This window comes from Lethenteron reissneri, chromosome 26 (genome assembly GCF_015708825.2).
Source record: "Lethenteron reissneri isolate LAM-NWPU_2019-01 chromosome 26, ASM1570882v1, whole genome shotgun sequence".
In the NCBI taxonomy this organism is placed as follows: domain Eukaryota; kingdom Metazoa; phylum Chordata; class Hyperoartia; order Petromyzontiformes; family Petromyzontidae; genus Lethenteron; species Lethenteron reissneri.
The window spans coordinates 253,606-265,685 of NC_083804.1; the positions used below are offsets into that span (position 1 = coordinate 253,606).

The 12,080-nt window shown below is 43.4% G+C and overlaps 1 protein-coding gene across 1 annotated transcript; it reads right to left on the reverse strand.

Annotated features, from left to right (window-relative positions):
- Window positions 1-490: 490 nt before the first annotated feature.
- EIF3H (eukaryotic translation initiation factor 3 subunit H) lies at window positions 491-8,377 on the reverse strand. Its single transcript, XM_061559667.1, has 8 exons — window positions 8,211-8,377; window positions 6,175-6,331; window positions 5,372-5,539; window positions 4,331-4,430; window positions 3,961-4,110; window positions 3,409-3,529; window positions 3,116-3,248; window positions 491-836 (listed from the first exon to the last, which is right to left on the reverse strand). Exons 1-8 carry the CDS (start codon window positions 8,295-8,297, stop codon window positions 742-744), a joined length of 1,011 nt encoding a protein of 336 aa, XP_061415651.1. The 5' UTR covers window positions 8,298-8,377; the 3' UTR covers window positions 491-741.
- Window positions 8,378-12,080: the final 3,703 nt, after the last annotated feature.

Genomic DNA, 12,080 nt, shown 5'->3' on the forward strand with positions numbered 1-12,080 from the left:
AAGATAAAGATTCCCCGTGTAGCCTTAACAGACTGTAGGGGCAAGTGCTGTTAGCGAGCACCTATGAAGGCCGGAACGGTACACGAGGGGTGTGGCCAGCACCACGCACGACCGCCTTTGTCTCCCTAGTGGCAATGTTTACACACTACACCAGGTACTCATTTGAGGCCGAGTCGACCTAGGGGAGGCCCAGGACCAGTTCAGATAATCGTCACTGGTGTTGAACTCGGGTCTCCAGGTTCGTAGTGCAGCGTGCTAACCGCTACACTACCGCTCCCACACACCCATCCCTAACTAAAGTGGCCCCTCGGGATAGTTATCTTGTTTGGTGACTGAGTGGGTCATGACATGGGCAATTGGACTGGAGTGATTGAAAGGCATGGGCCACATCAGCTCAATATAATGGTAGGAGACTGTTAGAGATGTCAGCAGCCCATGGACTTGTAATCACCGACACGCATCAAACTGCTCAAAAAAACTCAGAACGAAATAGTCTTCAACAACGTTTATTCCTTGTTTCAATTTTAACAATTCAATGGAGATGGTAGTCACATATGCACCTGTCCATGTTATCGCAGATAGTTACTTCAAATAAACCTGTTGCAAATAATAACAATCAAGTGCACACCAAGTATGTTAGCTATGATTTGGGCATTTAGATACAACTCATGTAAGCAATGTATCCTGTTCGCTAATATGGTGAGTGAAGACTGGCCTTTCCCCCCTCGAGATACTGGACGCTCAGTTGTTGCTGTTGAGAGCTTCTGCCATGAACAGCTTTCCCAGGTTCTGCGATGTAAACTCATTGATTTGCTGGCAGTAGGTGTTGATTTGTCCTGAAAGTCAGATCACAATGTGGCATTGAAAGTTATAGCCAAGTAACCACATGGAACAAAACACTGTTTTATAAATATCTTGTCTAATATATTATAAACATTGACTTCAAGCTTTCGTGACTGCAGGAATTCATATTCTTTGGGTCTTTCGGTAAAGCCACGTAGAAAGAAAAAATAATAAAATCATGACGTTTCAATCGCAACACAAGCAAACCATAGAGCTCGTATTTCCGACCATAACCACCTAGCCAGTGAACTGGAGCACGTTCACCAAGCCCTTAAGAAGAATGGATATTCAAACTACACAATCCGTAAAGCTATCACCCCAACCGTTGGGAAAGAACCATCCGAGGACCCAATCAAAACCATCACCTTGCCATACATAGCAGGCGTCACCAAAATATTTCCAAAATCATGAGCATACACAAGATCCAAGTACGGTTCAACACAGTACATAAAATTCGTGATTTGATCCCATTTGTTAAGGATGTGATCCTTGACATGCAATAATATTATTATTATTATGACATGCAATACCCCAGTGTCTACAAACTAAGCTGTGTCTACTGGCTATCAGCAAATATTCGTTCATGAAGCCATCCAGATATATAAACACGTACACAATTTCAACCAAGAAGATGGGTACAAACTGAGCAATCACTGGAAGGACGTTATTAACCAGTTTAGGTCATAACTGGCTGTGATGTTCCTATCCTACCTACCTATTAGCAGTTATTTTCGACTCTTGAGTTACATTCACTAACACAGCCAACCTTTAGGTGTGTTAGTAAATGGCGGCTTGCCACTACGTCGTCCGGGCCCTTGCCGAGCTTACATTTATAAGCAAATTTCTCTCTTCTACTCACTCCTCAAATTTATCTCTCCTACTCGATCCTACATTGGCATTAGCTGCCCCGCCCATCTCTAAACCTTTATAAACAGCCTGCCGCAGCAATTTCTCCCTCTCTTTTTCACCTGAAGACGATTGCTTGTGTGTGAATGAAGTGCATTATGTGGGTTTTCAACATGTATAAATAATTCATTTAGACATATTCCATCTGACAAATTAAAGTGTTGTGCTTGAGAAAAGCAAGGGTACCTACAAGAAACAGACAAATTACCTATTGGAATAACAGGCAATCTCAGGAATTCTATCATGTGGTTTTATTCGAGAAGTTGGGGCTTTTCCTATGAATGACTATAGCATTAATGTGTGGCAGTTGCCGTTATTACAAGCAGAATTAAATTGTAAAAAAACATACTTTAGGCCATGCTCAGCAGTGGCGAACTGAGAAACTGGGGTTGAACGGTAATTTCACAAAAATAAAAAAGGATTTGGTTACCGGTTTTAGCTCGTTTAATTTCTCCCCCATTTCCATTTAGCACTTTGCAGCTGGGATTTTTTAAAGTTGAAATAGCCTTCGATTCTTCAACCAAGTTTACTATTATTATTAAACTAGAGAGAACATTTGTTGTGGTCCGTTTGTGTCTCGGACACAAGCACGGATTTTGGCAAAAGTCTAAAAGGTCAGATGGCCACACTGAAACAGGCAGGCACAGAGACACAAAGACACAGCCAAGCAGACAAATACAGAGTGAGAGACACAGATGGACAAAGATAAACACACAGTATGAGCCAATATTAATACGATTTTACTAATTTTGCCGAATAGGAATCAAATATTTTCCCGCAAATTTCACAGCAAGGTTAAAACTAAAACTAGTTTTATTTTACCAGTTAAGACCCACTGAGCTCTATAGAGCGCTTTTTCAAAAGCAACCTGGCCATAAATGATGTGCAAATTTCTAGCAGCCAAATACTCTAAACGCATGTTTCTAAATATGGAGGGGAAAACGAAAGGTCCAGGTTAAAAATCCACATGACCATGGGGAGAACATGCAAACTCCAAATATACAGGCGTCAGGGTCGGGATCGAACTCAGGCGAGGGAGTTAACATAGCCACCGCGGTGCGCCAAGTTAAATGTAGCATTACATAGAAAAGAGCAAGGGTTAAAGTAAATCTTGATACTGCAAAATGTTTCATCTTTGTTTTTATAGTTTAGAAAATATGCAAACGTAAACTGATTTCGAATGTTTTTTTGCTAAATGGTTAACCAGAACCAAACCTTCCCAAACCGTTTTGACCTGATTGAACTGTAACTGGTTCAATCGGATTTCCGATGATAAAAACTGTACCCGAAAACCAATTGGTTAAATTTCCTGATGTTCAGGTCACCCCATAAGTTAATTTAACGATTCTAATGCAAAGTGACTAACCAGCGATAAGCAGGGTATCAAGACGGGAAGGAGGTCCTGGCGGCTTGAAGAGCTTGCTGATGTCCTCCTCTGCCAATGGCTGGTCACCACGCGCCTCACGTTGAACGTTTTCCTGCTGGCGCTTCTGTAGATACTTTATTACCAAGTGCCAAATGCACACCCACACAATAGCACACAAATATGTTAACTTGTTGGCAGAATGCTCAATCCATCATGAAATGTCAGAATCAAAATCTTTATTTACACTGTATTTTAATGTCATGGGCCATGGTTTTGTGCGGCTTGACGGGCACCTGCGTCTTCTGCTGCTGTAGCTTTCCAAGAGTGCGCAGGTGGGTGTTGTACTTGACGATGTCAGAGGCCATGTCGTCTATGCGGTCCATTAGCAACTGCAGGTTCTTTTCTAGGTGATTGCTGTATGAACATCAACGATCAAGTTGTCATTGTTGCCAAAGCCATTGAAGCCACCACAATGCTTTCTTTCCTTTCCACCAAATCCCACAGCTGCTGCACAGTAGACCCACGACCTTCAAGATCGGCCCTGACAAGTGTCCCTCCATCTGGTCTTAGGTCTTCCTTTTCATTGCCAAACTCGTGGAGACTTGTCTAAAACCTAAGTAACCAACCCTCAGTGGTACTTATTCTATCAATATTAGAGGGGTGATTTGCCAAGTCAACTAACAACCAAAATGTAAACTCACAACCTTCCAATTACGACCCGCTCGCTCTAACACTGAGAAACCACATCGGGTTGTTGTTTAACGACTGTCAATGCACCTTTTCACTTGTATACCTCTAACTTGGGCCACTACCAGTGTGTGAGCAGTGAACAGTGCTCTGGGTACCTGCTCGCCAAGCTGAGGAGCTCCTGTTTATCGGCCACTTTGGACTTTCCCTCCAGCTCCCCCTCCAGCACGTTGGTGAGGTAGGAGTTCTTGATGATGATGGGAACTTCCTCAAACATCTGCTCATACGTCACGCCGGCTTTTTTTATTCTGTGAATGAAACATTCTACGAATCAGCTTGTTCAACATGGAACTTGATCGCAAAGTGTTTACACAAGAGGTTTTCGCCATAAAGTAGACAGCATTACATCCTTCAACTATTTAATCACAATTAAAAACTATTTCATTTGCTTTCAATCCAGTGACAATATCTAAACTCCACATCAACATGAAAATATATGAAGGAAATGGCTGTTTAAGCCCAGAATACCCTTCCGAGCTGAATTCCTTTTCCTTGTACAGTTCCATGAGCTTGGGTGTCAAGCGATACGCTTTGAGAGACAGACTACCCAGTGCTGTCTTCACAGGATCTGTCGGACAAAAATAGTGCCTATTATGTGCTTTTTCTTATCAATGTTGAGAGCTCTATTTAATAAAGAGATGCACTTTTTTCGTATTGTTTTATCCTATGTTCTCAATATATCAAGAGCTGCAATGCATGTGTATAACGTCACGAAGCAGCAGTCCTTAAAGAGCCACCCATACACTAGGGCAAGGCAAGATACATTTTAGAACTTAGAAGCAGATTTAAAATGAAAAAAGCCAATGAGCAGGGATCAAATCTTGACTTAAAGCTTTCGTGACTGCAGGAATTCAAATTCTTTGGGTCTTTCGGTAAAGTCACGTAGATAGGTTGAAAGAAAATAACAAGAAACTACAATGTTTCCATCACAACACAAGCGATCGTCATCAGGAGGAAAAAAGAGTAAAGCTGCCGAGGCGGACTGTTTAAAAGGTTTAGAATACGTGTAGCCCAAGGGTTATAAACAAAGTGGGCGGGGCTAGTGATGTTAATGCGATAAATTAGCATGTTAATGTAAGATAGCAGAGTCTCTGCCGTGTCGGCACGCGAGGTGGCGGTGTTAGTGTGAGAAATTTAACTTGTTAATGTAAAATCAGAGCCGAAAAAATACTAACATCGTTGTAACAGCACTCTCACTGTGTTCTTCCTAGTTCAGCAGTCCCACTGCTGGATTATTTTTTCCGCCTGAGGACGACCGCTTGTGTTGCGATCGAAACGTCGTGATATATTATTTTTTATTTTATTTTTCTACCTACGTGACTTTACCGAAAGAACCAAAGAGTATAGTTGATTATTTATTGAATAATTTAAAATGTTTGCATGTCATTTAGTGTTTTCTATGTATATAAGTCATTTGACACCATGGACACCATTGAATACAAGATGTTCCATCTCAAATAATAATCCAGGTTAAATATTTCATTTAAACATATTTGAAGAACTCCTTACCAAATATGAGCACAACAGACTCCTCGATGGCATGCTGGTAGCTGAATTGCGAGTCGAGCAGTGCCCGGCTGATAAAGGAACCATAGAAAGTCGATTGGTACCAACCGACGTGCAGATGGTCAATGTTGACATGCCGGAGACTGCGCATCATCTCCATCTGATACTGAACTGCAAGGACCAAAGAAAGACACTGGTTATTACTCATCTTGTTGTTCATGTTATGTTCCTGCTACGAGCAAGCAGAGAATCAAGGTGTACAAAATGCATCAACACTCACATTACCAATTTCGACAGGGTTATGAACTGCAGACTACAACACGCAATAATTATGCATGGGATATTAAAATTCTTAACACCATTTTAGGTCCTAAAAATTGGTCTCGTTTCATACCTGGCTTGGATATTCTCCTACCCCAAAATATAAGCAAAATGTTAATGTTGGTTGAATTGATGTGGAATGGCCCCTATAACCTTCTATAAAATCATTATAAGGCAATGTTTCAAGAAAACCGATGTGACTTTTGTCAGTATGACAAGTCAATATTTGCAGTTGTAGCCAGTCTTGACATGTTTAAAGGCCCCATTTCCTTCCCTTCATCCAAAAATGTATGAGCTTTATTCTTTTAGACGTGTCCTTCACGAGACCACTTATATTCATAACAGTTTGGTTGATGTAATACATACATCGATATGTTCCTCTTACTGTCTCTCAATGTAATTACAATCATACAACTCGTCGTGCTTTCTAGTTTCTTCTACATTTTTTCTAAAAAATAATGTTTTTTTGTAATCACGCGTTTTACCCTCATCAAAATCGGACTCATCCTCTGTGTGCTGCGGGAACGGGAAGCAGTTGGTGATCTCCAGGCGGTCATCCACCACCAGGCCGAGCAACACCCCCTGCGCCACGTCCTGTACCGTGCCCTCCTCCTGGCAGTGCTTAATGATCTTCAGCACCACCTGAGGGCCAAGCACACTCCAATGGCTACTCCCACAAATACACAACCACTTATTCCACAACTTCAAAGAAATATGCCATATTTGAGGTGTTTGAAAATACAATTTACATATTTCCACACTATAAAAATTAAAAACATGACTTATTACAATGTCCTTAAGAATAATATATCGGATTCCCTGCCTTTGGCCAAATTACCACTCCAAGGCATTTTACAGGTAATACAATTCAAAATTATAATAATATACTTATATAAAGTGTTCAGCTTCAAAAAATCTGCATCACAGAGTCTCCAAATAAGCTATCGGGCTTCCAATAATCGGAGTGAAAACAGCGTGTTTGAATTAAAATATATTTTTGATAACGTATCGTCTTACAAGTCCACCACTTTTGGCACTATGATGGCGATTTATAGTTTTACAGCACGTTTACGAATGTTTAATTAAGACAGAATTGATCATGTAGCTTATTTCGAATGAATACTTTTTTATACATAAAAAACTATACATATTCTGATTACAATGAAGATAAGTTACGCGGAATGACAAATGTTTTGTGTCCCATAGATTTTCCAAAATGTATTCGAATAAAGCCAAGGACAAAATGTCGTCGCCACATCCATGCAGTCTCGTGTCTTGTCACTTTGCAAATTAGATGATATCCTGGTCGAGTTCTGACCTGGTGAAACACAATCGCCTTTAAACTTGTAAAGACAATCCATATCGTTTTCATCACTACATATGTTTTCCTTGGTGAGCTTTCTCTCGGACGAATTCGTTTTTGGCTGCCATCCCGTTAAGTCTGGTCCATCGGCCACAATTGTTCACAGCGATGTTTGTGTTTAAGTAGAACGTGGGATACGTACATGAAACGACCGGGAAGCGACATGTTAATTGGCTCATGGCAATGTATCACATGGCGTGCGTACATTCATCCCTTCAGAAAAATTGAAGTGGAGGCAGCGGCCGCTTGGGGAAGCATTCACATCTGGTTAGGAGCGACCATGGCTGAATACGATGAATGGGATTGACCTCGCTGAGGGCGACGGCTCATTCGCCACAATCAGCGGGTTTGCACAACGCACGCAGTCGCCGAGCTCGGGCGACGAAAAATGTGGGAGGATCGGCTGTGGCGGTCGCAGACTCCAGGATTCAGTTTTTTACTCCTCTAAAAAGCCTCGGCACCATGCTCGACCAGAATGTCGTTTGATCACCAGGCGCAAAATATCAGGGTTCTGCGACACATTCGACCACTATTGAGTCGTGACATCGCTAACACGGTATCGTGCAGCACAGTATCGACAAGGCTCGATCATTGGGGGGACGTCTGCCAAAAAATCACCCAACTGCAGCGTGTACTGTACACAATTCTTTGTCACGTGTCGTGGCGGGTTCTGCAAGATGTGACCATGTCCGTCCAGCGCTCGCCCAGCTGCATTGGCTTCCGGTTGCGGAACGAGTGCGTTACAAGGTCGCCCGCGTTACACACCCAGTGCTTGCACAAATGAACAACGATACCTGGCAAGGTACACAAACCATCACGCCGGTCATCCTCGCAGTGGCTGTTGGATAGCCATCGAACAAAGACGGTCACTTGAATCCCGCGACTTCGGATACACTTTTGAGACCGTCAGGAACGCTCTTCCTTCTGATATTAAGAAGCCACTGGAGCTACGCACTTTTACATACAGATTGAAAACTAATTTCTTTAAAAAGTGTTTTGTGTTTCAGTTTGTTGTCCTCCCCCCGAATCTCCAATGAGCGCTGTTGGCTACGGACGGGGAGAAAAAAGCTTAGACATACGTACACCCCCATAGAGAACGGGAGTGGACAAGAGTACACGGGGAGACAGAGGGGGGAGCGGGGAGGCCGCTCGCCTCACCAGGCCGTCGATCTGCACCAACTTCACGGGGGAGCCGAGCGCCGCCGCCGCCGCCGCCACCGCCGCTACCTCCTTCCTCGCCGCCATCTTCCGTGGTGAGAGCGTGTTGCCGTAAAGCCGCTGGTAAGGTGTCGTCACTTCCGTGTCGTGAAGTACCAGCCGCCAGTTTGCGACACTTGTCACGCAGTTGTGTCGCCACGTGCGGCGAGCGGAGCTGCTCTTCGTCTCTCCACAGCAGCGATGAGATACAACCCCGAGTTCAAATCCTCATTGGGGATTACTTGATCAGGAAATAACCAACTCATTGTCATTCTGTGGGCTGTTTATCAAACATTTCAAGCAAACTAAACACGGTCGTCAATACGTCTAAAAAGGAAATGTATATAATAGACAGATTTTCGGGCAATGGTCCTCAGCACATAGCGCAGAGGTCGGCGTCCAGAGATGTAGGTAACATTTCAAGGAACGTTCCTGAGACGGCCATGCAATGAAGGCATCTTTGTTACCAAATAGCTGCAATGCAAGTGCTGAGGAGTTTCACGACCAACTTCCCAGATAAAACAATACAGTACGAGAAATCAATGTGACGCTACTGGAATGTGTATACTTACAATAGCATCATTGTGGAATGTTTGACAAGATTTACTCACTAAATTGATGCTAGTGTGATTTGTGTGTAAGCGTGGGAATGTATGTGTGACGAGTGCGCTTGTTTCCTGTGTATAGTATGTATGTTTAACTTCTTTCGCACCGTACACAGCCAAACATAATTGAATGTGCGGGGAAAGGACAGCACAAAAAAAAGTTCTAAATAAATTCGTTGTCAATCTAGATTTCACGAATGTATAAACATGAACTGGCTGAAAACATCCTCAAATAAAAAAAACGATGCAGGACCCTAATGAATACGAATTATACTACTCAATGTGTCTTTCCTGGAAAAATAAGTAAATTATTATCAACTCTTGTATAAATACAATCATATAGTAAACTATGTTTTATGTACTATATTTTACTTTCTTTCCTGAAAATGAGGTATTTTTAGCATTAGGCTGGAAAAAAAGTGTCACAGAAGCCCAGTATGTTTGGCCGGGACTGTTTGGTGTCTAGGTAACAGGATAGTTCTGTAGTGGTAGCCCACCACAACAGGATAACAACACGTCCAATATTTGCATAACGTGTGCTTTTTCCATGTCAACTTAAAGTTTATATGGATTCATAATGTTCCACCAATCATTCTGCAATGTAGATGAGATTTCTTAAAAGTAGTGTCATATAAAATATCAGCAGAGCATTTGTATATATTTGCTGAAATAAAAACCCAACTTGTATGTTCTCATTCAGACAGAGCTGCTTTAACATGGAGCAGCCTCCCAGACACTAAAATATGCCACCGGTCTCAACATATATATATTATACATCGTTAATTAAAACACAATTGCACAATGTGCAACCTTTCCAGCTAAACTACATTATATATGAACTGGTGGTGTGCACAATTTTGTGGCGTGTTGATGTTTGAATTTATAGATACAGAAAGTTACTGTTTTACGTATCTTACGCGTTGGCAGTGTACACATCCCGTTTTAATTAGGTTGCCCTACTGGATGCACATTGATGAACGAATGGAATTAAGTAAGTATGTGCATTTCTAATACTTTAGTCTTTTTAAGGAAAGAGGATTTGATGTTGTGCATACTACAACGTTTACACAATGTGTAGTTTAGGTGCCAAATACATACAGTATCTATATCTTTGGTGTTTCCCCAACTGCTTTGCCATAACCCATCACCCACACCAAGCATTTATTCACAAATCCAATGCATTTTGAACCTGAACGTAACGAATACAGTTGTGTTAACGTATCAAAGGATAACTATGCAGCCTCGCCATTTGATTGTAGCTTGCTATGTGACTTAAAGCTGAACATCGAGATAAAAGTAAAACCGATTGACGCAACATCTTTAATCCTCCTGCCTTTCTGCTGCAGCCTTTGTGCCACGGCACGTGCTTTTTCCCCCAACAGCGTTTTCTTTTGAAGCCGAAGCGACACCCCTTGGAAGCAGTCCCAGCGTTGCTAAGACGTCGACGGCAGTGTTTGTGTCTTGGAGATGTCCGCGTGCACACGACGAAGCGCAAAGAGGTGCTTGGGGGCAGGCTTCTCCACGGCGCCGTGACTTCCCGTCACACCACGGCGAGACGCACGCACTCGGTGCGCTCCCTTCTGCCCCAGCCCTGCCCCGCGCCACCCCGGCACCCCCTCGCCTATAAACGCTCCGCTCACACGCGCTCCACAGAAGATCATACGTCGCGACACAGGCTGCAAAGCCGCAGTACGGACAACACAAGAACCAAGCAGTCCGCTTTGCTGAAACACGTAGTTACATAGACAATTGCTAATCGCTAGATGGAGGCTCTGTCGGCAGCACTCGTGCAGGATCGGTGCGGGCAGCACGGGGGGGGCTGCCTCCCCCCGTGCTCTGCGGCCACCTTTCCCCAGCGGCGAGTCGGCAGCATGGACATCGGCAAGGCTCTGACTCGCCTGCGCGATGAGCTGGTGAGCGACGATGCCCTGTGCACGCACCACGCAGCCACAAGCTTCGTCAAGCTCTGCTCAGACACACACTCTCTCGCTTCATCGTGTAGTATCAGCATGTACCTACTGGGTGTGCGCATGTGCATTGGCAGAGGGACACTTGGCTACGCAGGTTAATGGCAGACATCATCCAAACGGTTAAGAAAAAAATAATCTTGATTTGGCAGAACGCATGGCTTAGACGGGGCGATGAACTGTGGTCGATATTAGCGACGGAGTGGCAGCCAATGAACGTAACGCGTCCAAAAGTTGTACAACCGAGGAGACGGAGCGATAAAATCAGTTAATGTGCCGCTACTGTCATTGAATGCATTTCAAGATCGTGAGAGGTGCCGGTGGATTAGGAGGCCTTTACCGGGCAGTGGTTTGCCCACGGCTATGATTATATTATTGACCCTTCTATTAGTTATTAGAAGGTAAATACTGTATGTTATCTTGAATTGTTAATGGAATTCAAAGTACAATGTACAGTTTATTTTGTGGAGAACAACGAAAATTAAAATTCAGAATGTTAATTAGGTGTTTTTATTTTCTTTGACTTTAATTTTTGTATTCTTCTTCGATGTGTTTGTCCCACTTGTGCGGGGTGCTCCGCTGTCCTTGCCAACCTTTTCCATGCTGCCCCGTCCTGCGCCATCTCTTTCCACTGCTCGGGCCACCGTGTCCAGTCGCACTACATCACCCCCCCCCCCCCCCGCTGCCTTACTCTTGATCTCTTCTCTTGCACTTGCATAACTTGCACCTTCTGACCCACGTAATTTTCCTGTTCTTTCTCCACATGACCGAACCACACCCACAGCCTTTACTCTCTCATCCTCTCTGTGATTTCGACCACCTTGAGTCTTCCTCTCACTTCATTTCTCACCCTGTCCTTGCTTGTTAAACCCAACATCCACCGCAACATCCTCATCTCTGTGACTGCCATAGCTTGGTCCTTTCTCTTTCTTGTGCCCCAGCACTCGGCCCCATACAACAGCACTGGCCTCACCACCGTCTTGTACACTTTTCTCTTCAACCAAACTGGGGGACTCTTTTATCGCACACCAACCACACCAGTCATGTCTCCTTCTAGTGATCCATCAACACACATCGTTGCACCCAGGTACTTAACTGGTCACTTCCAATATGCAATCATCCTCCTGCATTGTCCACTGAAATTTGCCACCATGTCCTCCGTCTTTTTTGTTATTAGTTCATTAACTTCCCTTGTTTGAAATGCATTTTGTAAACCTATGTAAAATACGGTACTATAATACAGGAATGTGTCACATGAG